General features: G+C 28.6%; 6 protein-coding genes across 14 annotated transcripts; 2 read left to right on the forward strand and 4 right to left on the reverse strand.

Moving 5' to 3' along the window:
• Positions 1-820: 820 nt before the first annotated feature.
• Positions 821-2,421, reverse strand: LOC122629336 (probable dimethyladenosine transferase). Its single transcript, XM_043812684.1, has 5 exons — positions 2,042-2,421; positions 1,599-1,965; positions 1,138-1,483; positions 952-1,058; positions 821-889 (listed from the first exon to the last, which is right to left on the reverse strand). Exons 1-5 carry the CDS (start codon positions 2,097-2,099, stop codon positions 847-849), a joined length of 921 nt encoding a protein of 306 aa, XP_043668619.1. The 5' UTR covers positions 2,100-2,421; the 3' UTR covers positions 821-846.
• A 458-nt stretch (positions 2,422-2,879) lies between these two features.
• Positions 2,880-5,143, reverse strand: LOC122629447 (dehydrogenase/reductase SDR family member on chromosome X-like). Its single transcript, XM_043812858.1, has 6 exons — positions 4,654-5,143; positions 4,042-4,149; positions 3,811-3,984; positions 3,509-3,716; positions 3,222-3,420; positions 2,880-3,132 (listed from the first exon to the last, which is right to left on the reverse strand). Exons 1-6 carry the CDS (start codon positions 4,826-4,828, stop codon positions 2,932-2,934), a joined length of 1,065 nt encoding a protein of 354 aa, XP_043668793.1. The 5' UTR covers positions 4,829-5,143; the 3' UTR covers positions 2,880-2,931.
• Positions 5,144-6,938: 1,795 nt separating this feature from the next.
• Positions 6,939-9,761, forward strand: LOC122629241 (complex I assembly factor ACAD9, mitochondrial). The gene has a single exon (XM_043812427.1). The coding sequence runs from the start codon at positions 7,142-7,144 to the stop codon at positions 9,002-9,004; it is 1,863 nt and encodes a 620-aa protein (XP_043668362.1). The 5' UTR covers positions 6,939-7,141; the 3' UTR covers positions 9,005-9,761.
• Positions 9,762-10,173: 412 nt separating this feature from the next.
• On the reverse strand, positions 10,174-12,868 carry LOC122629243 (programmed cell death protein 2-like). Of its 2 annotated transcripts, XM_043812432.1 has the most exons (5): positions 12,572-12,868; positions 11,991-12,192; positions 11,759-11,927; positions 11,206-11,658; positions 10,174-11,118 (listed from the first exon to the last, which is right to left on the reverse strand). In XM_043812432.1, exons 1-5 carry the CDS (start codon positions 12,680-12,682, stop codon positions 10,854-10,856), a joined length of 1,200 nt encoding a protein of 399 aa, XP_043668367.1. In that variant the 5' UTR covers positions 12,683-12,868; the 3' UTR covers positions 10,174-10,853. The 2 variants fall into 2 exon arrangements, with proteins under 2 accessions (XP_043668367.1, XP_043668366.1); XM_043812431.1 differs by having other exon boundaries at positions 10,177-11,118; positions 11,759-12,192; positions 12,572-12,865.
• A 332-nt stretch (positions 12,869-13,200) lies between these two features.
• Positions 13,201-15,063, forward strand: LOC122629245 (dehydrodolichyl diphosphate synthase complex subunit NUS1). The gene is made up of 4 exons (XM_043812433.1): positions 13,201-13,670; positions 13,832-13,951; positions 14,542-14,791; positions 14,858-15,063. The coding sequence occupies exons 1-4, from the start codon at positions 13,352-13,354 to the stop codon at positions 14,946-14,948; spliced, it is 780 nt and encodes a 259-aa protein (XP_043668368.1). The 5' UTR covers positions 13,201-13,351; the 3' UTR covers positions 14,949-15,063.
• Positions 14,276-27,042, reverse strand: LOC122629240 (kinesin-related protein 8-like). Of its 8 annotated transcripts, XM_043812418.1 has the most exons (9): positions 26,785-27,042; positions 26,526-26,634; positions 25,728-26,028; positions 25,564-25,658; positions 21,644-21,750; positions 21,061-21,398; positions 20,607-20,784; positions 20,269-20,438; positions 14,276-20,183 (listed from the first exon to the last, which is right to left on the reverse strand). In XM_043812418.1, exons 2-9 carry the CDS (start codon positions 26,570-26,572, stop codon positions 15,498-15,500), a joined length of 5,922 nt encoding a protein of 1,973 aa, XP_043668353.1. In that variant the 5' UTR covers positions 26,573-26,634; positions 26,785-27,042; the 3' UTR covers positions 14,276-15,497. The 8 variants fall into 8 exon arrangements, with proteins under 8 accessions (XP_043668353.1, XP_043668359.1, XP_043668360.1 ...); XM_043812424.1 differs by lacking the exons at positions 25,564-25,658; positions 25,728-26,028; positions 26,526-26,634; positions 26,785-27,042 and adding exons at positions 21,836-21,994; positions 23,398-23,937; XM_043812425.1 differs by lacking the exons at positions 25,564-25,658; positions 25,728-26,028; positions 26,526-26,634; positions 26,785-27,042 and adding an exon at positions 23,632-23,937.
• Positions 27,043-27,046: the final 4 nt, after the last annotated feature.

The following is a 27,046-nucleotide window of genomic DNA, read 5'->3' on the forward strand; positions in this document are numbered from 1 at the left end:
ATTGTGTTATACTATATATATATTTTTTAATATGCTGATATATTTTTTTCTCTACAGATGCAAATTATTTTAAAAATAATCTTTTAAATTTTTTTAATGCTATATGGTAAAATTTATGTAGTTTATCTTTTGTTTCGTAAAAATTATTTCCATATTTATAATTTTGCATTGGAAGATAAATTCTTATTAGATATCTCTTTAAATGAAAATCTCTAAATATTGCTCTTCATAACGTGATTCCCAAAGAAATAATCATATATACACTTTCATCTTATATGCGAATAATGTAATTAATACATTTGTAAATGATAAAGACACAAGTTTATGTATTATACATGATAATTTTTATATTAAGTATAATTTAATTATTTATGATTATAAGGATAATAAAACTAAAAACTAAAAAATATAAAATGTTTCATAAGTAGAATAGATACAATTACGAACATACTGCTGTCATGTATTATGTATATATATATATATATAATGCAATTTCTTTGTAACAAAAAAATTATATCTTTTTCTTTAAAATTAAATAAAGTATGAAAATGAATGATACATTAGTAACATTTGATAGTATAAAAAATCAGAGTTCAAATAGTACCTGTATTATAAAATGTAATTGTAACAATTATATACTTCATACTTAAAAGTTTCATCCAAATATCCATATACATATAAAAATATCTATATTTATTTACAAATATTACAATGTTTCTTATAAAAAAAAACATAATGAACATTTTTTATTTCTTCCCTTGGATTTTTTATATAATCCTGATGATCTTCACAATTTGTAATTTAAAAGACATGAATTTTTTTTTAAATATATGAATTTTTCTTTATTCATGTAAAATGAATTCCTTCAGCATTAAATGCATGTAAAAGACTAGAAACAAAAAATTCTATACTTCATAGAACAAAACCAGATATATTATTATTTTTACATACCTGATAAAATCATCAATGTCCATAGTCCTAGCTCGCTTACTTTCTGCTTTAGCAGTTTGCAATATCTTATTTACCATTTCTTTTATATCAAAATTTTCTGGTATTGTCTATATTTTAATGTAATAAAATTAATTTAAAAAGATATCTTGAAAAAATTGTTTTACAGAGATTAAAAGTGATGAGTACCTTATTGTTTAAACTACAATGAAGTTTATAATTCTTTTCTAACATTGTCATTACAGCAGTTTGTTTAAATGCTGCTGAAAGTGTTTTATTTTTCCTAACAAATCCAATCCTTGTTAATCCATCCCATTCCTGATAATTAATTGGTGGTGGTGGATTTCTAGGTTCTATTCTAACTACATTTGATTCTACTTTTGGTGGTGGCCTAAAATTATTTTTTCCAACTTTCATTAACATATCTACACGTGCTAAAAGTTGTGTGTTGATGCTAAGGCGACAATATAATTTGTCGCCTGGTTTTGCAACCAAACGTTCTGCAAATTCTCTTTGAAACATAAGTACTGCACATCTAAAAAAATAATTTGTAATAAAATAGAACAATATATATTATACATTTAATTTTTACAGCATTTAAATAAACAAATATTTCTGTCTTATACAGTTTGATAGAAATATATAGTTACCTAAAAATAGGCCTGTGCAAAAGTAATTTGAATACTAATGGAGATGAAATTTGATAAGGAATATTTGCAACGCACAAATCAAAAAATGGCAAATTTGTCTTCAAAACATTTCCTACTATTATTTGTAATTTTGGTTGATAAGGTGACCCTTGTACACGTTTTTGCAATTCTGCAACCATTCTTGGATCTAATTCACATGCTATTACTTTTTTTGCTTTATCTAACATTTTGATTGTCATATTTCCTGTACCAGGACCAATTTCTAATACAACATCTGTCGGTCTAATTGCAGCTTTCTCAACCATATTTTGTATAATAAGAGGATTCTTCAAAATATGTTGACCAAAATCTTTATTAAACTGAATACCTACAAAATATAAGAATTAAATCTCATTTGTCATATAAAGTAATTGAAACAATTAATTAATAAAAATGTTTTCTACCTTGCCTTGTAACCTCTTTATGCACACGAGATACCTTTTCTGCACGTATTTTCGGCATTTTGATAATTAATATAATAAAGCTATTTTTTCAAATAAACGAACTCTACAAAAATTAGAACAGCTTTTTTTTTATTTAACAATAATCATCAATTTTTGTTTTTAAATTTGTAATCTTTAAAGGTTAGTCAACTCATGCCGACATGCAATTCTTCGCTCGTCATCTATCGACTCACTATTAAAGAAAGTAAGAGTGACTTGTAATGATGATTAAAAATTTATATTAAAAATATAATTTTATATTTTTAGAATCAAAATAGTAAAGTCATTTAATCAAAACTAAAGGTAAACCAACTAATTCTCTCTTTATTTATTTTCTTGCATTTTTATTAGGTAAATTCAATACTAATTTTTACATGGAACAATCAATCAAATCTAAAAATGTTTCGAAATAGTCACGTGGTGTGATATTTACTCTTCAAAAATATCATAAACAAGATTAGTTTTTTTATGAAATCATCCTATTGTGAGGAATTAATATTAATATTAAATAAAATAATTGAAACAATCAATTTGTTACGATTATAAAATGATAAATTGCAAGATTTTATATTACCATGTTACGTTATAGATGTGAAGTCACGTACTCCTCATATACTATAATATAGAATACGTGATCAAACAAAATTTAATTTTGTTTTCATTGTTTCATTCTTTTTTTATAGTAAGAATATTACAGCCATAATAATTATATGATTATTATATTTTTAATAAATTTATAATATTTTTAAGAAAATTTTACATTTTTTTAAAGAAAAATGTTACATTTCATTATATGAATTTATAAACTTATAAATAAGTTTTTATTATGTTTTTATAAAAATATATCGATATTAAATATCTACGTATTGAAAAAAATCTTTCAGTTGTACTTGTTCAAGAGAAAGATGGAATAATTTTTCTTGAACAGATTTATCAAAAGCTATAGGATTTACTTTTGTTTCTTTACAATTATTAATATAAATACCACCATGTTCTTTAATTTTATCATTAGTAGCTGCATAAATTATTGCCATAGCTCCTTGTTCAGGACTCTGAAATTATTATAATTTATTTATAAATGAATAATTAGAATAGTATAAAAATATCGCATTTCAGAAATATTTCAGTCAAATTTCATTACCTTTACTATATATTTATTTAAAAATTTCATTTTATATATATAGGAATGCTGAAATAAATCTGTATTAACAATTCCTGGATGTACCGCATACACTTGAATGCCCAATTGTTTCTCTTTGAAAAGATTTTGTAAATGTTTTGTAGATATTACTTGAGCTAATTTACTTTGCCCATACATAGCATATGTGTTGAAATGTTTTCTAATCAATATAATTGTGTTATAAAAAAATTAATAGTTTTTATCTAAAGACTATAATTGTTGATTTATTCAAATTGAATATGTCTTACTTAAAATTTATGTCGTCAAATTTTATGTATCCAATACGATGAGCACAAGAAGAAACATTAATAACTCTACTGTTTTCTTGTGGATGACTGCCTGCTTTCAAAAGTGGTAATAACAATGCTGTTAAATAAAAGTGTGACAAATAATTTACACTCCATTGCTGTTCAAAACCATCCTTTGTTTCTTCATAGGGAGTAAACATTATACCAGCTACAAAAAATACATAAATTAATTATGAAATTATTAATTATATGCAAATTTTTATTTTCAAGTATTAGTTGTATTCAAATTTAATTATTTTTACCATTATTTATTAAAATGTGTATTTTGTTATAATTAAGTTTAATTTGATTAGCAAATTCTTTTACAGATTCCAAAGAAGCATTGTCGAGTTTATAAACTTTTGCTTTTCCCGAAGTAATACCAGATTCTCTAATCTCGGAAATTAATTTCTCTCCAGCGGCAGGTGTTCGACAAGCTAAAATAATAAGGTATTAACTTTAAAGTATAAAAAGAATTTTTTTATAATATTTACCAATTATTACTTCCATGTGACATTGCAGCAACATTTTAGTAATTGTAGCACCAATTCCTCTAGAACCACCCGTTACAATAGCAATTTTTTCAGGCATTGGTAACAAAGCTTACAAAATAAAATGATTTTAATAAAAACTAATACTTATTATGATTGAACTAAAGTTATTAGTAAAATTTATATTTATATTTTGATATTAATTTTTACATTATAATTTAATTTCCAATTATAGTAACTGCTTTAAGTAATTTGTAAATCCGTTTTCTTATTAATAATATTCAAGAAATAAATATTTATAATGTTCTTATTTTTTTGAAACATAAAAAAAAATTGATATTTACTCTTACATGTAATTTCTAGTAGATTTATTAAAAATTAATATAAAGAACTAATAGATCCACAAATGCATAATATGATATAAAAAAAATATCCAATTTTTTTAGAAATATATTTTTCTTTATTAAAATAATAATACTAATTTAATTAAAAAATTTTTAAAAGCTCGTATCGCGTATGCGTACCATATAATTTTGAAAATGGGATTTGAATTTTCGAATGTTTTGTTGTTTTTTAAACAAAAGAAATTCAAACGAATAAAATAAAAGATCGTACCTGTTTTATTATTTTTGGCATTCATTATATCGTTGATTACATCTTGAATACCTACTATCGAATATATTATGTAATAATAAAATATTGTTATTGGAAAGCATAAATTTATTTGAGATTTATAATAATATAGCCAACTAAAAAGAAACGCGCACATTGAACCTATTATGAGTAACATCTTTTTATAATATCGCCTCTTTGTATAATATCGAAATTCTTTATCTGATATTCGTTAAAAATGAACTGACTTCATAAGTTGAATTGCAGCAGTTACTATGTGTGACGGAATCAAGAATACGTGTTCAAACTACCGTTAAACTTTTTATAGTTCTTTTTTGTATAGTAAGAGACGTTTGATTATTTAGGTTACTTTAAAAAGCAAAAGGCTTTGCTCTTTTTTTATGTATGTACAGATGTTTAGATATTAATATTTTCGTTTTAAAAATCTTTATTTCTAGAAATAAGTTTATAAATGTTGATCTTTGTATGAGGTTAAATAAATATAGCATAGTAAGTATATAAAATATCGATTACGCTGTTAGACGTGTGCTATCAGATGCATGATTTATTAGATTCATTAAATTTTTTTTTTAGTTCCTTTCTATTTCATTTTGTTGAACGAAATTTATATACATACATGTTTTACCATATCTATAATAAATAAATTTTAAATGATTATATGAATTTACAGGTAAATAAATTTCTTGACATATTAAATTAATAAATAATCTTTTTTTCTGAGACGAATTTCAATATTCAAGAGACGAATTCTTTTGCATTTATTTATTATATAAAAATGTATAACTACATTTTTGACCAATTTATTTTTTCTTGTACTATTCGACTATTTTAGCGCGTGTTAGATAAAATGACAAATATGGTAGAAATATTACAAAAGTATGTTTTACGTACAGAGCCGTATAATGAAATATTAAAAACCCGGAGCAAAAAATAATTTGTTGAAATTTCGTATATAATTAAAATTTCAAATCGATATATGATGTTAATACGTCTACATGCGAGTTAAATAAAAAAAATATGAAATATGTATTATCATAAAAAAATTGATGTCAATAAAATGTAAGATTCATCTGATTAAAATGATATGCAAATTTTTTCAGTTTTTAAATTAGTTTGAATAATTAAATAAATTAACTTCAAGAATTTATTTCTACAAACTTTCGATTATATCATCTGAAGTAAGGAATATGAAATTATTTGATGTATAATTTTTTTAAAAATTAATTTGCGAATTAATTTTTTTAAATTAATTTATTTATTTATTCACTCTTCAATTTATACAAAAAAAGAGTTACATATTGTTATTGTTAATCGAATATGCAAATAATTTTTTACTTCTCAATCGTGTAAAAATTAGCTTTTTGTTATATATTTATGAATAACAAAATTTATATATTTATAAATAACATTGTTTACTGCTTTCAGTTTTATACTTTTCACTGGTTAGAATGAAGCGTCATATATTAAATTTGTAGATCATATTAGTATCGATTAAGGTATAATTAAGTCTATACGTAATAGATATCACAGTGTAATTTGAATGTATTATATGTAAAATTCACGATTTGCATTGTAAATATCCGTAAGGTGTAACCCAAATGGAAATGCTTCGTTGATAAAGAATGGTAAAAAGATTATTGATACACCATCTATCTAAAAAAACATGAACTTCAGAAACGATATTTATATGATTATGCTTTATCAGACTTACACGTGTAAATATTTCAAAATAGATAAGAAAAACGAATACTGATCAAAGAAACGCAAACAATCATTTATTTGATTTAAAGTGAATCATTATCATTTCGTTATAAGAAATACACAGAAAAGTATGTTTTATAAGCATAAGTTTTATGAGTTAGAAACATCGATTGGAATAAGAATTAATTTTTGGATCAATATGTATAAATAATTAATTAATAAATATATATGTAATAATTATAATAATTACATTGTAAAAAACAAATTAATATTTTTGATATACAGAGTTTACATAAAATCTGATAACACTAAATAGTTTATTATATAAAGATTACATACGATATCTCGATACGCATATCGTTTTGAAGGAAAATAAAAAATTTTTTTTTTTGTTTATATTTACCCGCCAAAACTATAGTTTCATCATTCGTTCAACTGCATCTAATCGATAAAAATCGACTCGCAAAGATTTTAATCCAATTTAATGAAAATAATAATATTATGCATTATAAATTTTGTATTTTATTAATTTGTTTATTACAAGATTTTAATAAGTTATTTTTTGTATTATTTTAAATTTTATTGGAAGCGAAGCAATAGCGACATTAGGGAAACCTATCGATAACATAGGCAACTGAAATTTATACAACATATGATTATGAGTACTTGTTAAAGTTCTTGTTGGGCAAGTTTAACCTTACCGGTGGTTATTAATAATTATATTTATCGAATTTTGAATAATATTTTTAAATAATAATAGCGATACATAATGTTGACACGAAAAATATGTCACAATGGAAGTCGATATATACGAACATCTATTTATATATCCAAAAGAAGTATTCAAAATATAGGAGAAATAGAAGTATTCGAAGATAAAACAAGACTATCTGCACATAAAAAAAAATTAGAACAAAGACCACCATTCTTAAAAAATTTATTTGTTGGTAAATTTGACTACGAGTTTATGACTTTTCCTCAACCACAATCTTCTGAAAGGTACAAACAGTTTTTTGAATGGATAAAACCATTGGAAAATTATGTGGCTTCCGTAAATAGCAGTGAGATGTCTACCAAAGAAGCATTTCAAAAATTAAAAGAACTTGATATTCTACGAGCTAAAATAGACGCAAAATATGATGGATTAAATATGTCTGAAGCAGAAACTCTTAAAATATTGGAAACTTTAGGATCTATACCTTGGCTAGCTACAAGCCTTATTAAAAATAATATTATACCTATTGATTTAATTTCTAAATTTGGTAATGAAGCACAAAAAGAAAATTATTTACCCAGAATAGGCAATGGAGAATTATTGCCAACAATTTGTATTACCGAAGTTATGAGTGGTCCAAATATGAAAAATATTGAAACTGAAATATCACTTTCAGATTGTGGCAATTTTTGGATAATGAATGGTAGAAAAGAATTTGTGGCTAATGGAGCAAATTCTAATCTCTTTTTAGTTATTGCTCAATCTGAAGAAAAGAATTTTTCATCAAATCTCTCATTATCTGGTTTTATAGTGGAAAGTAATTATGGAGGTATTACTTGTAGCAATATTATTCATACAATAGGTCAGCAAGAAGTACATGTTTGTACAGTTGATTTCAAAGATACACATATTCCTAAAGAAAATATACTAGGTGAAATGGGTAATGGAAATGTTATTTTATCGAATGTATATGCTCCTGGAAACAATAGAGTTGCTGGAGAAGCAATTGGTATTTTGCGACATTTTTTGTCTTTATTGAACAAAAATATTTTAGGAAGAAAACATCTTGACAAATGTATGCATGAATTTGAAGCAGTACAAGAAGTTGTTGGATTAACAACATGTAGTTTGTATTGTATGGAAAGTGTTGCATTATTTACTAGTGCAACTGATGATCTTTATGAAAATCAAGATTTAGAATTAGAAAAAGCTGTAACAGAAACCTATTGTGCCAATGAATGCATAAAACGAATTTATGAAGGAATGCAGGTGATTGGAATTGAAAGCTACATGAAAGATAATCCATATATGCAAATTTATAATGATGCTTTAGGATTGTCTTTATTTGATGGATCTGCTATTGATGAAAAAATATATATAGCTTTGTTAGGTTTGCAATATGTTGGAATCAATATTCACGAAGATATTATTAAAGCAAGAAATCATTTACTAAATCCTATTCATTTTCTAAAGCAAATATTTTCTAAAAGAAAAATAAATTTATATTTGTTTGAATATGCACATCTATCCTTTAAAATGGCATGTACTCTAATTGAACAATGTCTTCAAACATTAGTAGATATAAGTACAATGTTATTAGAAATATATGGAACAGAAATATCTTCTAAGCAGATTATATTACAAAAATTAGCTGATATTACAATTCAGTTATATGTAACAATAGCTGTTGTAGCACGTGCCTCTAGGAGTTATTGTACAGGAATTAGAAATGCTGAGCAGGAAAGATTTATTGCAATGTACGTTGCCCAACAGGCATTTAAGAAAGTAGAACTATTAAAAGACAATATAATTAATAATGAATTAATCCAACATGAAAGAACATTGGGAAAAGTATCTGAATCTGCATTTCAGCATAAAGGATATATGTGTGAACATCCTTTGAAAAGAAACTGCTAATTATACCAAAAAATTTTCTATGCAATATTGGTACATTTCTTGACCAATAAAAACTTATAATCTAAACAATACAACTTACATATGTTATTCTTACATTGTACATTATCTGAACATTTTTTGTTAAATAATTGATACATTATAGAATTATAATTTATAAAATCTAAGCACAGCCAATAAAACAACAGTGTTTGCATTATGTGAAAAAATTTTATTGTTTTTAACTAATCTTAATGCATCAAGGTTGCTGTGTGTAAAAACTAATGTTAATTACTTTATAATAAAAGTATTTATAAAAATAATTAATACCAGAACTAATCACGAATTTGTTCCCATCCACTAAAATTGTATGAAAATTCAAGGTTTATAGATTATATCAAAAGTATAGAAAAAATAGATCCCTTTAGTTCATAAGATTGATATTTATGCTATAATAATGTATATATATATAAGAATAAATATATTGGTAATCATTATGTTCAGATAAATTCTTACAATTGTATAAAGAAGTATTGTTTAGAAATAAGTATTGTTTTAGATATAAGCGGATGTTAATTGTTTAATAAAGTAGAATAATCTATAAAATTAAATTCATCAAATAAAATTTATTTACGATTTAGGTCACTTTAGAATTTATTCTATATTATGAAACTAAATCAATGCAATTGGGACATGTGCACATGAAAAAAAACTAACTGATTAAAGAATTGAAAAAACGGTAAAAATTAAATAATGGAAATAAAAACAACGGTGATATACGTATTAGAATTTATGAATGGAACTAGTCTTACTCAAAATTAAATACTCATATCATTCATAAATCTCACTCACTCATCTCATTCAAATATTTCATTCATATGTATCATATTTGTTACTTATGGAACTTGTTTTATAGATTAAATAATTGTGTTCATATTATTATGTTTAATTTACATTAGAAGTTTTTTATAATTTAAAGTCAAAAAAATGAGCAAATTTACTTTTACTTAACTTTCTCTATTTACATATCATCTACAATGTACACTTATATTTTTACACTAAAATTAAACATTAAAATGCTTAATTTTTTTTATCTTTACATCATACTATATATCTCAAAATTTTTATTTACTTTTATTAATCAATAATCACTTTAAAATATTTAAGTGATTAAATCTACTATCGTTGTTCATAATTATAAGATTGAGTTAAATTAATTATTGGAAATAATCTATAGTTTACGAATTTTATATGCTCTTTCTTGTATTTTATATTCCAATTACTTTGAATTATATTTAATATTACTTATCATGTTTGTTATATAGTATATAATATATTAGGTAATTTTATAAGCATTATATTAAAATCAAATTAAATGGCCACACAAAGAAAAATCAATATAAGAAAATATTTCAAAATATTGTACTTTAATATGTTAAATTTTGGAAAACTAAAATTGGACAATATATCATGAAAAATTAAAAGTGGAGAAACTAAAAAAGAAGAAACAGTATGTTGTCTTTTATAAAAGCAGAGTTAAACATATTTTATCATAAAAATATTATAAATAAACTATACAAAAAATCACATAAAAATATAATAAATAATTAATAAATACACAACATTCTGGTGAAGTTAAAGGTCAATAGTCGTTTACACAAAGATAATTATGTAATTTCTATATAGTATTTCCATTAATTTTTTAGAAATTATTTAAAATGCATATCTGTCATAATTTTCAATACATTTTCATTGTATTACAGACATTTCAAACTATATGGACGGTATTTATCTATAGAAATAAAATTACTATATTTTTACCAAAATTATATCTCCATACTATTTTATAGAATTGATTAAAACAACATAATCACTATAATCTTTCTGCTTGAACAATAATATGTTCTTCTCTGTATGAATCAGTCGAGGACCAGCAACTTTTTAAACATGTGAATATCAGAACTGTACCAAATTCAATTTGAAAATTTTCCTCATTTTGTGGTTGCAATGTTAGTTTTGGTATAAGTGTTGGCAACACTTGTAATTCAAAAGTCATTTCTGCTCCACAATGTCTACATTTCCCAATACAACCACTTATAGGATATAATAGTAAAGTTGCAGAATTATCTCTGCAGTATCTATAAAATAAGAATGTAAGACATATATTTTATTTGTATAAAAAAAAAAAATAAATAGTCTTCACAAGATAACTGAAATTTCTGTACCTTAACAATTGTCCAGGATTATCTTGTATGCGACTGATAAAATTATGGAACATTTCATCTCCATGTAATGGAACACTTTTTTCGTACTTTTCTATATCTGTCCCAGCATTTTTGGAATCATTAGATTCTGGAACAAATGTTGGTGATGCATCTGGTTTGGTATGTTGATATTCTAAAAGTAACTCTCGAACATGTTGTGGTACATCAATATTGGAAGCTTCTTCGTCAACAGAAATAAAAATTTCAGTAAAAAAGTATTTCTCTTCTGTATTTGATTCAATCTGTATTGGAAATGGTGTTACTTCATGTAATAAACTGACCAAGTCACATTGTGGCTGTGTAGGAGTATCAATGCATACAACTTCACTTTCTTCGCCTTCTATTTCTGCAGATGCTTGAGAAGAATCTACTTTTCCTACAGCTCCTCCAATTGGAGATTCTATGCTTGCAGGGCTAAGGGATATGATCGACATAGATCAATACATATATTGCATAATAGATATAATTTAATATAACATACATACAAAATAAACAATGAGTTATTTTTACAAACCTATTTGCATTTGGATCATCTACTTGCAATACAGCAAAATCATCTACAAAATCTTTTCCAATAGCAGACTGCATGGAATGATTAAAATCAATAGGAACATTTGATAACATGTTATTTCCATTGTGTTCACAAGAATTATCATTCAAGTTATCGCCCCAGTCATCTGCTCCTGCCAACCAAGTTTTTGTAAGTAATACACTTGTGCCATCTTCATTGGATGGATGTGTTTTACTTTCGTTCTCCAAGGATTGAATTCTCAAACAAGTCCAACTTTCATTGTGATTCCAACAATTTGGATTGATACATGCAAATATATAAAGTGTGCGATGGTATTTTGAATTTTCTAGTGGAGCATACAATTGTAGAGCCAAGAGTTGGTGTAAGCCGCAAAGTCTACACTGTGGTGATGACAGTGTGTTCTTTCCATGCCAGTCCTATCCATAGAAATATTATACATAAGTAAGTGTTGATTGATTAAATATAATATAGAGAAATTACAAAAAATATTAATATATTTTTTTAAAGAATATTTGGATAACTACTTCAAAAACAACAAATAAACAATAACTCAAAATATCTAGCCTTATCTGTCTACATAATAATAGTTAATAATTTGTGCAGAAATATCATATAAATTTGTAGAAGATTATACTAAATAGCTATTTCTTTTTTAATCTACTATACGAATATATTATACAAACATGCAATTACATAAAAATGTCTCATTATCTAATTTTTAATTTCTAATCTATATATAAAAAGCAGGAATGCGTAAAATAAAATCTTTAACAAACTTTTCCTTCTTATACTCACTGGAAATCCACCAATTTTATTAGTTGTAAAATTAATGAGATTACGATGCTTGTCTGTCACATAATCATCTTCGTAACCAAGATATACCTTTGTGCGATTATTACGAGCCATTAAATATGATTCAAATAATATTTCATTGGAAGACTTTCGATAATAAAATAACACTGATTTTTCAATACAGCGTTATCAATGCAGCTTATAGAATGCAGCTGATATGTACATAACTTCTGCACGACGCGTGCGCTTTTACCGGTTTCTGCTTTAATCGATTTTTGGAGGTTTCACAAAAGATAAGCATATTACAGATTTCTTCACTCATAGTTCTAAGAAAAACTCTGGTGGTGGCGCTATTATAGCTTTTTTATTATTTTTCATGTTGGTATTTCTTTTTCCCTTATTAGTTGTATATAAACCAATACACTTGTTACAAATAATGTACCATGTAACTTTTAGCATTGAGCACTGAGATAAGAAAGGAAAATATGAATATATAAAATTGTTTCTTTTTTTACGATTTTTGTCTATTAACAATATGTATTAACACGAAAGTATCTAGGCGTATTGCATTTTCCTTATCAAATAGTACAATTTCGAAAGTAAACATTGTAATAAAACGACGTATTTTTTATTCGTATTTTTTATTCGTATTTTTTATTATAATATTGGCAGCATTGTTACATGTTAATAAATCGGCAAGTATTGTGACGGGGATCAGTCTCGTGGTGTCCACCGGTGATTTCAAGTGAATGTATTGTATAAAAATATTTATGATTTTGTTGTATGACCGTGCAATTAGAAAAACATAAAATGTTTATAATATTTCGTACGCTTCTCATACTCATTCATCTTTTATACAGCTTACGGTTAATCATTTATAATAGCTGTTTAATCGTTCATCGAAAGTGTATAGGATATTGGTATAAGAAAAATCCAAAGATAGAGATAGAAATGCTTGTGCACAGTATGAATAAATTAAGAAAACTGCCAGAACATGTGGTTATTTTGGGAGAAAAGAAAGATTGTATCAAAGATTCCATACAAATAATTTCTTGGTGTATTACATTGGGTATACCTTTTATTAGCTTTTACGGTCGAAAAGGTAATATGCCATAACAATTATATATTATTATTATCTATATTACATATACTTAATGATATAAAGATATATATAATCTTTATGTTATTTTTTAACATTACTTTTTATTGTACATTTCATGATTATTATGTTTATGTATTTGTATTTTACTTAATTTTATCTAGACTTTTTATCGCAACATGAAAATGCTCTTAAACAAGAGTTTGCTGTTAGAAGACCAGAATTAATGGAGTATATTAATTGGAGTCAGTTGCATATTCCACGCAAAGAGAATGGAATTACAGGTATAGTAAAATTATTTATAAATTTATCGTATATAAAAGAGGTTTTATATAATTACATTGAAATAAATAATTATGTTGTTATTATAAGAATATCTACAAAAGAGATTTATAAGATATCTTATTTGGCATACAGTTTACTTGCTTTTAAATTATTTGCTAATATTATAAAAATGGTATATATTACATAAAAATGAAATATATATTTGTTTATATAATTTTGTAATTGTTTGTTTGGCCATCTCTTTTCTCTTACTTCTTTATATTTTTCTTTAACTGTATTTTTCAAGAAATACTAGTTGATCGCATGTTAAAATATTTTTTTACGAATATTACCAATAAGTTTTTAAAAGTATTCCTTTACATGGAAATTGACACCACTTCTGAAGAGGGCCAATCCTTTTGAAAAATTGATGTATTCAAGAAGGTTCATTGTGCCTACCTTATGTAACAATTGATTGTTGGATTGATACAGTTGAAAATGAATCTAATTGAAACAGTAATGAAAATAAATTTCTTATATGCAATTTGTTTGTAACTTTATACTTAATGCTTTTTGTTTGTCTATAATAACATTTTATATATTTTTCTAGGTTCTAACACTGTGATTCGAATATTATTACCATGTAAGAATAGCGGAAAGGGAGGAGTAGTATTATTAACGCAGCATTTAGCAGAAGCTGTAACAACAAAAAATTTAAAAATAGAAGAAATCAATGAGAATTTTATTTGTGAGAAAATGACATTGAAAGGAATTCCTGATCCTGATCTAGCTTTAATACATGGACATATTTGCTCTACATATGGTTTTCTTCCATGGCATATTAGGACAACAGGATTTGTGTATGTAAAAATATCAACTAAATTATTTAAACAAATTGATATAGATTTATTTCTATATATTTTCAGCACGTTACCTGAATGCCACAATGTGTCAGTAAAGGACTTCATTTGGATACTAAAAAAATATAGTAAGCGAGAACAAAGATATGGCGAATAATATTATTATTTATAAATAATTTCTCTATAATATTTGTGTGAAAAAAGACAATTGAATTGAATCCTTTGATAAAGACTGAGCAGGAAATAAATAAAAGGAATTGTTTTGTAATAAATGATGACTTTTCAACATAAAGTGACAATATCTTTGTCGCAATTTAATTTTATTGTTTAATTAAGAATTTTCTATCTATTGAAAATAAATAGATTGTTATTCTTATATTAGATCATTGAAGTCATTAAGAATCTTAGGTTTCAAGAGAAAAATGTATGTATCAATTATACAATTTTTAAAGTCTTATTATATTCTAATGTACATATGTGTAAGTATAAGTATGTATAAATGCATTGTAATTCTTAAATAACTGGTAGAAAATAATTAAATTACTGTTAATTGTGTTAAAATAGGACAGTGAGAAAGATAGAAATAGTATCTGTCAATTTTTTGTCTCATTATTGCATTATTTTTTTTGTTTTACTTAATCATTAATGTAGAAAAATATATCGGAGAAATGAATTTATAATTTACACATTTGATGGATATGATATTTTAAAATGTGACATCTCTGCTGTTTTCAACGATGCGTCGTCTTTCGTGCAACAATTCTAAAAATTTTGCTCTTGGACTTTCAGGGCGATATCGCCATCTTTCCCAGGAATATGGCTTAGTATCAGTAACAGTAGCCCGATGGAATATTCTTGAATTAACAAAATTCGGTGTTTCATTTTTTGTACATCTCAAAAAAGTGTTTGTCATCAATCTTGGAAAGCCATTATCCTCGAATGATTTTTCTAAATGTTCGTAATACTTTATAGGCTTCATTAAAATATTACTTGACAACTCTATATTTTCATCCTCCGTTGCGGCTGAATCATCGAGAAGATCGTTCATACTTCTATCATCATAAAAATGATAAAGTTTGCAAGTATTGTTTTGAAATTGTTTCTCTTTTCTATAGAAAATATTTTTTGTACGACAATGGCAAGATGGATAAGCATTTATTAATCGATTAGAATGTTTTCTTTCAGTTTTACTTTTTATACTAAACACTTCTTGATTATTCGTATCGTAAAAGTCATCATAGATCCTTAATGGATCATATGGATCTTCTGTAAATCTCGACATGGAAGAATCTTTAAAAGAACACCTGTTCGAAGGAAATAAATTCTCTAAGGTTTCCGAAATAATAGGTTCTTCCTGTAAGTCTGTATATTTTCGAACAGGATTAGAAAAGATCTTAGAATTTACACTAGAATCTATACTAGAGCTCGCTAAACCAGATTTAGCGCCAGCAGATTCAATGACGATGCCATATTTTTCACGAAGATACTCATTGTGTTTGTTTGTTTTTTCTATACAATTTTCTAGTCTCTCGATACCTTCTAAACATTTTTTAAAAGATTCTGTGGGCACTATCACGTCAGTTTCTTCTAATAGTTCATTATTATTATCGATAACTTTACGATCTCTCAATTCCGTATAGTTTTCATTTCGTTGAGGACATCGTCGATGATTTCCTCGTTTTTTATCTTGTTTCTGATGTTTCCCACATATATTTGTAGTATTTATATATTCATTGAGAGAATTCATGTTACGCATAAACGTTGTTGCCTCGTTAACGTATTCTTGTAATATTTTCCTCTTTAATTTTATAACACAATCCCCGTCCCTGTTAATGTCCTCACTACTATCGGAATCACTGCAACTATTTTGAAAACTATTTTTTTCGCAGGACTTGATGTTTTTATTACTCGAAACCTTGACAAAATTAGCCGATGTCTTTTTCTCTTGCACACAATCTTCGATGTTATCATTTTCGCTATTATTTATATTTTCAAGATGATTATCCAAAGTTTTATCTTTATTTATCAATAATTCTTTATCGTTCATATGAAGAGCCTGACAATCATCATCATTAGCATTATGTTCGTGCATCTTTTTTTTAATAAAAGGCTTGGAAAAAGTTTTACTTTGACTTAATGAATTTGCTTCTGTTGGTCCAATCTGATTGTGATGTTCCCTTGAAGTTTTGCTATCCATAAAAGTTACTTTTTTCTTGCAAGAATTTTTCAAAAAATTTGATGATTTTTCTCCGAAATTATTTCGAGCTTCCTGTGAATTATCGATGTTGATTGTATCTTTACCTAAAATCAATGATTTATAATCGTGAACAGAAATGAAAGATCCATCGATTGGTTCAACGGGTTTTTTCTTTGGGAATTCTACTAGATCCTCTTCGAAATGATTCGCGAGTGAGACCTCGACATTATTGTCGCAAGTATTTCCTAATGAAGTCGAATTTTCTTTCTTAGTATGAGCAACGACGTCAGGTGGACAAATATTTTCAAAAATTTCACTCTCCTCAGGAGTGTCCGTATTTATATTATTCGAATTAGAGATAACATTTTCCTCGTTATAATCAAGACTGTCATCTGAAAAGTTATAATCGTGTTCTAACAATCTCTTTGAATCTATTCTGGCGATTAAAGATGGAGATTTTAAATCTGTAACTTCGTTATTATCGTACATATTATTGGGAAGAAAGACATTGGAATTTAGATTAGGTTCTTTCAAATCCGTAGTACTAACGATCGCGGTACAATCATTATTTAGAGAATTATTCCATGCAAAGGTCAACCCGTTAACTGATAATACATTTCTTTGGTGTTGCCACGAAGTTGGAGGAAATGAAATCATCCAATTTTTCCAAATATCTGTAGCTAATGGATTATTATATTTTTTCGAAATAAATGTTTCTCTGAAGCTTTTGTCTCGGTTAAACGATCGACCACTTTGAAGTGCATAAACCTGTCCCTTGTTCATATCGGTAGCACATTCTTTGGTATCTGGAATGAAAGAAGTACCCAAAGAATTGGTAAAAGTAACTGATGCTTTCGTAGCTGTGTTTTTAGATGTATTCAAAGTATTTTCTTCCGATTGAGTACGTATCTTAGAGATATGTCGAGGATCTTCAAAGATATTTTCGATTCTAAAACATTTGCTATCCGTCTGACTGACACTTGATTTTGTTGCAAATCCTTTTACGTAACAATCATTACTCTTGTCCTCCTGTTTGACATTTTTCTTTTCAATTTCAGTTTGACACTCGTTGTCTTTTAAATGAGATATATCTCTTTTCTCCGAGATACTTGTCTTATTTAAAGTATCGTCAATTATAACAACTTTTGATTCTAAAAGATTCGAGCTTTCGATAGTTATACTAATCGTGTCAGGTAAACACATGGAAATAACATTTCTCTCTGATTTCTGTACAGCCATTGTAGGATTGGATTCTTCAATTGCATTGTAATTCTCTCCAAAATATTGCGTTGTTTTTTCTTGTACGACGGATTGCTCCGGTGGCTGTTGCGTTTGAACGATAGAATTGACTGCAACAGGAACGACCACGGTATTCGTTGATTTATCAAAACGATCGACTTTTTTATCGTTAGCTAAACATAATTCTGAAGTATCTGTGTTAGACATTCTACTTGTATACGTTCTTATATCTTCCAATAATATTTTGGAATTATTATTTAAAAAATTCACACCGTATTCGTAAAAATTGAGATCATTCACCAGACACTCCGCATCTTTAGATTCCATGATTTCGCTTTTTAATTTGTCCGTTAACGTTGCAATTTCCTTTACTCTAATAACAGGCGATCTATTGTCCATCTTCGTTTGATAATCGTTATGCTCGTCAGTTAATACACCTACGTCTTGACAAACAATTTTTGTCTCATCCGTCAAAGATGCCGAATCCTTCATACGAATCGTTTGCATTTGTTCCGTTTGCGTGTCGACGTTGACACGCCGTCGTTTGGCTAGCATCTTCCTCGATATCTCTTGAAGTTTCGTTTTAGCCGTCAAAGAGGAAGTCGTTAATCTAACATCCGTTCCCTCTGGAGGAGAACGAATACCTGACAGAGACGTTGATGCGGACCCTGTCACGGTTGTCATGTCTTCCACCTGTTTCCTACTCGAATATAATCTTTCCGTAACAGCAGCTACGATCTCCGCTCTCTTCGCTTTTTGTACAGGAGTGTGAACCCTTGTAGATGGACTATGATCCAACGAATCTTTTCTCCTTAAGACCTTATCATTCGTCAAACTCGAAATCAATATCTGTTCGTCTTTCGAGCTACTCGAACTACTGTCCTTACTAGTCTTCCTCTTTAAATTTTCTAAACTTGGCTTTCTCGCTGTATTTTTAATCTTCCCTATAAGACCTATCACGGATGAATTATCTTTGGAATTTTTTTCAAACTCATTACTACCAGTTCTTTGAAGATGATCTCTACTATCAAATTTATTAGTATCTTTCCATAAACTCGTATAGCTATCACTTTTAGAATTTTCGGCTTTTCTTTTATTTACGAGTTTATTCTCTATGTCGACTTCCTCAGGTACCGTCGATTGTTTCTCCAAATTCGTGTTGGATCTCTCTAGAGTCGCTAGATTATCACGTTTTTTTTGTAATATCTCGACAGAACCAAATTTTCTTGACATATACAAGTTCGTAGATGTTTCCGTTGGTGTTGCAACATTGATGGAATCTTGTTTACAAAATTTAGATTTTTCTTTTCTTTTCGAATGAATGATATTCGAACGAGTATCGTTTATTTCATTATCCAGATCTAGATCGAAATGATTATTTTCATCTTCATAGTCGTCGTTCGCAGCTTTGCTCGTACGATTTTTACAGATCTCACGAAGGTTATTACTTCCTATAAAATCCGACTCGATCGGATAATCGTGTATCTCGTCAGAACAAATCTCTTCGATTTGTGTCGAGCTCTCGTGGAAATTATTATCCGGTTTTATAAGTACCGCGACAAGAGTTGGAATGTCGACGAATACAGCTTCGTTTATTTCTCCGATGAAATCATTTCCTTCGTCCTCTAACTCGGAAACTTCGGCACGATTATAACTGTAACTAGTTTTCGTTTTGTAATCGAGACGTTCGTACGAGCCAAATTTTCTAATAGATTTTACGGAGGCATTGTCGTGATTTGCTAAGTTCTCAGTTGAATTTACCCTTCTGATTAAAGAAAGAACTCCACTACTACCACCAACACTACTAACACCTTCTTTTATATGTTCTATCTGTCGATAAGTTTCGATTCTCTGTTTATTTCCCAGCACGCTATTTTTCGACGACTGATCCTTCTTTTTTCCTGAATCGTTCGTCCCAGATTCATCTTGTAATGATGTTTTATCTGGCTCGATGTTCTATAAAAATAACGAAATAGAAAAAAATATACGATATAAGTAAATAAAGAAAATATGAAATATTCTCGCGATTTTTAACATATACCTTCTCTAATAACAAAGATTTCAATCTCGTTATCTCAGCCCTTAATTCACGGATTGTTTTTGCCATGGGATCTTCATTGACCATGGGTTTATTGACCACGCTGTGCGCCCTTTGAGCGAATCGTAACGTATGCGCGGTTTCGTTGTAATTTTCACTGGCTGGTGATACGGCTATGAATAATTATGAATAATTGAATGTTTTTGTTTGTTTGTAATAAAGCAATATATAGATCTGTTATATAAGATCATTCTATTATTCGTATTAGTCTTTAAATATTTGCATAGAAAGCATCTAATTGTAAAGTAAATGATAAGACGGCTACAAACATAAATATTTACTTGCGAGCATAACGGTGGTAGCATTTCCACCAAGTGCGTCCTTCAGAAGCCAAGTAAGCGAAGAATCTCTATAAGGGATATACCTTCTACTAGAACCACTAGCACCTGAGACTTTCCCCGTTAAAGCCGAAATAACATTGCCCAAGGCTACCAAACTTTTATTTATATTCGCACCTTCCTACACAAAAAGACATCTCTTGTTAATTATCTTTCTAGATATATCTTATAATTGTAAATATACGCGTGTGATCGCGAATAAATTATTATTATTCTTATGTTTTATCACGATACATATTTACGCAGAGTCAACCATTGAAAATAAATTTACCTATTTACTTTTCTTTTCTTTTCTTTGTAGTTTAATAAAATGAAGTTCCTGGAGCAATATTGATTTCTTAATACTTACGACAATATCGTAAGATATCTATTATCTTTTTTAAAGAGAATGACTCACTTTTAGTCGATGCACACCATCGCACCTTTGAGCGTTTTCGCTACCGGCTAGATCGACCAAATGCAGCTTACTGCCGTTATTACGAGGTATGACGTCGTTGCGCCTAGAAGAGGACGCGCCATCATTGTATTTGCTATTGGTATTTCCTCCCTTCGTTGGTTGTTGCCCTGTCGTAGCTGTCGCCGTTCCTATCTCCGGATTAAGAAGAATTGTGAGCAATGCGTGACTACGACTACTGTTGGAATTTTGTAACGTTGCGGCTGTCTTTCTGGCTTTTGTACCTCCCTCGACGTATGACATTAACGTTTCCAATGTATGAGCCACGTGATATGTCAATCCTTACAAAAGAAAATAATTATTTTTATAATTAATTTTTATCGTTTGATAAAATCTTAGAAATATTTGAGTTTTGTTGATTACAATAGAATCTTCAATTATTATGATATAATAAGTAATTATATATATATATATATATATATATATATATATTATACACATCGTTGAAAATAGATATTTTATACAGAATATATATTTCGTCTGCGGAAATGAAGATTTTATTGTAGTAATAATGTATTTTTTATACCTTGGACGTAAGGACCTAGTCGAGGATGTTCACGAACTTTTAGATTATGGCTACTCGAGGATGGTTTCAAAAGATCTCTCACACGTTCGTTATAAATTTCTAAATAGCTAAAACAACAACAATCATATAATTATATATTTTTTTATACGCGTTTAGATAACATCGCAATAAAGAATAAATTATTAAAAATACTTTCACAAAGACGTAGATCGTATTGTCGTATCTTTCTTCGAAATTCTAAAGTCTTTGATAGATAATATTATTATTAATTAAGACTCGAGGCAAGGCGTGAAAGTCATTTATCAGAAGCTTTTAACTTTTCGAGTAGTTCGCGAAACGAGAGACGAATTTCTAAAGAGGATAAAGAAAGAAAAAGAAAAAAGAAGAGAGATAGAGATAGAAGCAGGTGTCTGCAAAAACGAAAGCAACGGCGACGTCGTATAACACGTTCAGTTTTCGTGTCTAATGGTTATTACGCCGCTGGAATAAGAATCGATTTGCAATCTTCACTCTCGCCATTACATCGACGACGAGCGTTGGTAATTTAAAACAAAAAGAAAAAAAGTAACATTTTCGCCGGGAACTCATCGAACAGTCTAATAGTCGCGTAAAAGAACGATCGAAACATGACCTTCGACTCGATTCATCGATCTTGGCTTTGTACCTCCGCTTTTTTTTACATAAAACGCAATATTCTCTCTTTCAGGACGACAAGTTTCAAATTTTTGGATCGTCTTGACAAAATCGAATAAATTTTATATATACATATATAAAGAAAAGAAATCATACGAAGAATTTCACGATATCATAATACAACATTATATTTTGTTAGACACGTTGCGTGCATCATCTTGCACGTTTCGAAAGAGCGTGCTAGCAAAAGATCATTGCGTTTTATCCCAAGAATTCATTAGATTATAACGGCTCTATATCATGCTATTGGTAATGATATCAAACGGTGTAGAATATTGCTCGAAACTTTGCGTCTCTTTCATCCGATAATCATTTCCATAAAGATTTACGACCGGCATTATTATATATAGAACCACAATGAGAAAATAAAATGAAATGCTATTTGGATATAATTTACCGTGTAAGTTATGCTCCTAAGGGCTAGCAATAACACCCTTAGAAGTCCTGTTCACTCGGCAAAGGTTCAACCAAAGTTTCTCTCGCTACCCACTAACCTACTTAACGATTTTACGTCCATGACTGTCTTTACGAAGACAAGCAGTACCCGTTTATACATACACGATATATCACTAAATTAAAAAAAGAATTTCTTTTTTTCCTATGAATAATAATAATCATCGTATTGAAACGTATTCTCGTTTAACTCTTCGTTCTCAAACTAACTATAACGTTGCTGGTATAACAACTACAGACATTCTAATCCAACTGCTAGAACTGCCGTCAACATTATCATTTTTTAGTTATACTTAATAATAAATACGTGTAAGTTTCGATAATATCGTTACTTTGATAAGTTTCCTATAGATTGTATCTACTTGTTTTACGTACACGTATGTGTTTATATGTGTTCTCTTGTTGTTATTTCAGCAATGTTGGTAGTTGAAACGTAAAGGGTTAACATCTTTTAGCTGGTGCAATTATCGCTATATTCCGTTCACGTGGGACCGTATACACAACAACAACTTTAGCGTTCACCTTGAGTAAGATTTCAAGTCGAGATTTGAACTCTATCTAATTATTTAACACGTGACTCTTTCTCCACGTTCCCTTCTAATTCTTACCACAGCTTTTAAACAGTTTTCATTTCGCAAGCGAATTATAAAGTTTCTTTGCTTAATTAAACGCACGTTAGCGTTTCTTATCACATTCGTCTTTTTTTCATCCCTTAATTACTCCCGGTTGTTCTTTTATAATATAACAACTACGATGTACTACGTTACACGTATTCATTCTTCAAGGACACCAACACCACGACGAAACCACCCGTTATTTTTTTTTCTTTAAGAATAACACACCTGCGATTAAATCCCCATCGGTTTACGATCAAACACAATGAACTTGAACGATGCGTTATAAAGAAATATACATCAATATTTATATCTCAATTTTTTTTTTCTTTTAACTCTCATTCAGCTTTTCTTTAAATTATTTTTGGCCAACAAATATGATACTTAGATCTCGATAATGTAATTTCGAAAATGTATCTAAAGATACGATATATGTAAAAAACACGTGAGTTAAAAGTTCGATTTCATTAGCTGATTGAAAAGAGAAAAAGAAACAGAGACATAAATAGTTAGAAAGAATAACAAAGAGAGAGAGAGAGAGAGAGAGAGAGAGAGAGAGAAAGACTAAGAGAGTGAGCTTTCGTCCGTTTAGGATTGCGAGTCACGAGGCACTGACTAAGACTATAAGACACATCCAGGCCAGCGAGGGATTGAGCTTACAAGTTTGCAAGCTCAACTTATACGTCTTAGACACCCCACACCCTACCTCTACCCTCTCTCGTAACTATTGTTCGTATTCTCTACCACGTATAAACAAAGCCTAGTCTTTCGTCTAAAACTTGATATATTTTTTCTGTTCTCATCGATGGCTTCTCATGTAGCGAATGATCAGAAGAAACCCTCGAAACAATACACACGAAGCCTATTGGTGAACGCTTAAGAAAACATGATACATTTAAAGAGATACCCTATAATACCCCAAAAAATTATGTTATAGTATAATTATGCATTATGTTATAGCATAATTATTTTTTACATTAGTTAACATGGAAGGAAACAGGAAATAGTGTTCTCAATATTTTGCAACGTTTGATTTATGTCTTTCTTAAGACACGAAGGAGAAAGACGATTATTTTTCTATTTATGGAAAATATTGAATTTATATATAAGTACACATGTAAAAGGTCTAATATTCGTTCGTTTTCTACGAAGAACATTCAATCGGGCGATAACAAAACGATTATTCCTCCTCATGTATCGATCGCAAATCCGATCAAGCAAGGAAAGACGATGTACTTGAAACGTGATCCGCAGAAAATAACAGATAAAATTGAGCCGATAGGCAAACCTTGACCAAAAGCAAACACTGCCGTCATCGATAGCCAATCTATCTAACAAAAAGTAAGCTACATACATACATCGATATGAGTATTCGTGAGAAATGTGTCGAACCTGCGATCTTTCCCACGATTATCAAATAGAGATATTAACGCGATCAGAAAATCAAGGTCGTGTAGGGATTTAAACTTGTATGTGAATCCACAAATGCTACTTGGTGTTATCGTGAGAATTTTCAAGATTCATAAGACGTTCACGTGTTACAATTTTCGAGCGAAGAGTGCAAAACATACATACATACATATAATCATTTATCTTGAGATCATCGGACTACTTTCCATCGTTTTTCATTAATGCAAGCTTTCGAAAACGACCTGTCTGATTGTTGAGAGGTATCATCAATCAAGTCTACAGTATATCCTGCACGGTAGTAGTTTTCTTCAAAAGATGTAATTAAGCTCTATATATATTCATATACATATATATGTGTGTGTTTGTGTTTGTGTGTGTGTGTGTGTATATATATATATATATATATATATATATATATATATATATATATGTATATATATATGCACACATATATTCATATACATCGATTTCCATCCAAAACAGATCAACGTGTTTGAAATCATGAATAATTCAAACACGTTGATCTGTTTTCATCGAGATTCATTAGATCGTTGATATCTATAATAGATGAATCTTATAGCTATTTAAAAACCTTTTTTTGGAATTCTTATATTCTCTATACAGGATGAGACAAAGTTGTTAATTTATAATTTGAAAAAAAATTGACTTAAAAAATTCGGAAAAAAATTAATTAATTTTTAAAATCACACATGCACACACATGTATGTATGTATGTATATATGTAAGCACCTGATTGAGACGTGGAAGATATTTTCTTTCAATTTTTCTTCATTTATACGAGCAAAGATACCCTTGCAAAGTCGTGGCGTTAATCCTGGATCATTCTAGGAAAAAGAGAATAGCATAGTTGTTAAAAAATTTGTTAAATATATATTACGTAATAATTTGTATACCTCCGTTCCCATAATAGTGTAAGTCTTTCCGGAGGCACTTTGTCCATAAGTAAGAAGACAAGAATTATATCCGGTAAAGATATCATTTAGAAGAGATTTGCCAAGAGTTTCGTAGATCTTCGCTTGATCAGCATAATTCTCTGATTCAGAATCGGTGGAATCGAAGCAATAATCGAAGCCATACTTTCGTGTACGTTCACGACTATCACCAGCTTTGTTCAATGGGACCTTTAGATTCGTCAATGAAATTCCATTTTGATCGGTGCAGACAACCACGGTCGATCTAGAGTTTTTTAGTTCTCTAAATGATTATTAAAATACATAGATTAGAGTTTAATTGAACAAATCGATGAAATCGATTAAACGAAGATTTTGTTTATGAAGAACATATTTCTTCGATTCAATTTGAAATTGATTAATTAATATCTATCTACTGTTAAACGTTTCAAAAAAAAAAAAGGAAGAGAAAGAACAGATCAGCTGAGCACAATTAATAGCAATTACAGATGCTTATTGATATCTTATTGCATTTTTAACCGATCACGCTTGCTTCGTATTCGTTGATGAAAAGTAAGCATGGTTTTATTCTTCCTTTCGTTACCACTTCTATCTGTCTCGTCTAAGTATAGAAACGAAAACACTCTTCATAAAGACGGAGCCAGTCGTTATATACATCTGTGGACTTGACATCTCGTTTCCTTTGATTCTAGTACGATACTCAAATTTGGCTCTTAAATTGGGCCAGATAAATTTTTTATCGAATAAGATAAATTTCGTATGTAACGATGAAATACTCACCGAGCCGAGAACGGTCTCACGCGAACAGCCACTTTAATGTTCGCCATACTGTTAGAACCCGTTAAGAAGACACTAATTGTCTTTCATTCACATTGTAACGTCGTTGAAGCTAATTTAATTATTGTTAATGGATGACAATTGAAGTGAAACGAATGATTGAATGATCAAGTTATATATATATATCAGTGAAAGTATACAAGTAAATGATATATTTAAATCTGAGATATCGAGAGTTTTTAAAAACACAGGGTACACTAACCAGGTCGTTGCAGAGTGCATAAGAACGTGAAAAGGCAGAAAATGACGAAGTCGTGCGTGTTCGGGCCAAGTGCACGTGCTCTACTGCTGCGATGAAAATATCCACGAGACGCTCCAAAGAACGTCATTCGTGCTCATGGTTTATCCCGGCCGGGATACTTGCTCGTACTTACGATGCTCCATTTAAGAGGGAACTATAACCAATTGTACTATAATGTTATTTCTCTTTCTGCTTTTCTTTTTTCTTGTTTTTCTTCTATTTT

The sequence above is a fragment of the Vespula pensylvanica genome, chromosome 5, assembly GCF_014466175.1.
Source record: "Vespula pensylvanica isolate Volc-1 chromosome 5, ASM1446617v1, whole genome shotgun sequence".
NCBI lineage: Eukaryota > Metazoa > Arthropoda > Insecta > Hymenoptera > Vespidae > Vespula > Vespula pensylvanica.

Bases quoted from the DNA above. Each gene is read 5' to 3' on its own strand.
- LOC122629336 (XM_043812684.1), bottom strand. From the start codon at position 2,099: ATGCCGAAAATACGTGCAGAAAAGGTATCTCGTGTGCATAAAGAGGTT. The intron at 1,966-2,041 runs GTAGAAAACATT...TATATTTTGTAG, and splicing joins TAAAGAGGTTACAAGGCAAG to GTATTCAGTTTAATAAAGAT. The intron at 1,484-1,598 runs GTAACTATATAT...TTATTTTTTTAG, and splicing joins TTGCACAGGCCTATTTTTAG to ATGTGCAGTACTTATGTTTC.
- LOC122629447 (XM_043812858.1), bottom strand. From the start codon at position 4,828: ATGTTACTCATAATAGGTTCAATGTGCGCGTTTCTTTTTAGTTGGCTA. The intron at 3,717-3,810 runs GTAAAAATAATT...TATTTTTTGTAG, and splicing joins ACACATTTTAATAAATAATG to CTGGTATAATGTTTACTCCC. The intron at 3,133-3,221 runs GTAATGAAATTT...TAATAATTTCAG, and splicing joins TAAATAAATATATAGTAAAG to AGTCCTGAACAAGGAGCTAT.
- LOC122629241 (XM_043812427.1), top strand. From the start codon at position 7,142: ATGTTGACACGAAAAATATGTCACAATGGAAGTCGATATATACGAACA.
- LOC122629243 (XM_043812431.1), bottom strand. From the start codon at position 12,682: ATGGCTCGTAATAATCGCACAAAGGTATATCTTGGTTACGAAGATGAT. The intron at 12,193-12,571 runs GTGAGTATAAGA...TTCTATGGATAG, and splicing joins ATAAAATTGGTGGATTTCCA to GACTGGCATGGAAAGAACAC. The intron at 11,119-11,205 runs GTACAGAAATTT...CTTATTTTATAG, and splicing joins AATCCTGGACAATTGTTAAG to ATACTGCAGAGATAATTCTG.
- LOC122629245 (XM_043812433.1), top strand. From the start codon at position 13,352: ATGACCGTGCAATTAGAAAAACATAAAATGTTTATAATATTTCGTACG. The intron at 13,671-13,831 runs GTAATATGCCAT...AATTTTATCTAG, and splicing joins TAGCTTTTACGGTCGAAAAG to ACTTTTTATCGCAACATGAA. The intron at 13,952-14,541 runs GTATAGTAAAAT...ATATTTTTCTAG, and splicing joins CAAAGAGAATGGAATTACAG to GTTCTAACACTGTGATTCGA.
- LOC122629240 (XM_043812418.1), bottom strand. From the start codon at position 26,572: ATGGCGAACATTAAAGTGGCTGTTCGCGTGAGACCGTTCTCGGCTCG. The intron at 21,751-25,563 runs GTGCTTACATAT...TTGTTGTTTTAG, and splicing joins ATCTTCCACGTCTCAATCAG to CTATTTAGAAATTTATAACG. The intron at 20,184-20,268 runs GTATATGTTAAA...TTATTTTTATAG, and splicing joins AATCTTTGTTATTAGAGAAG to AACATCGAGCCAGATAAAAC.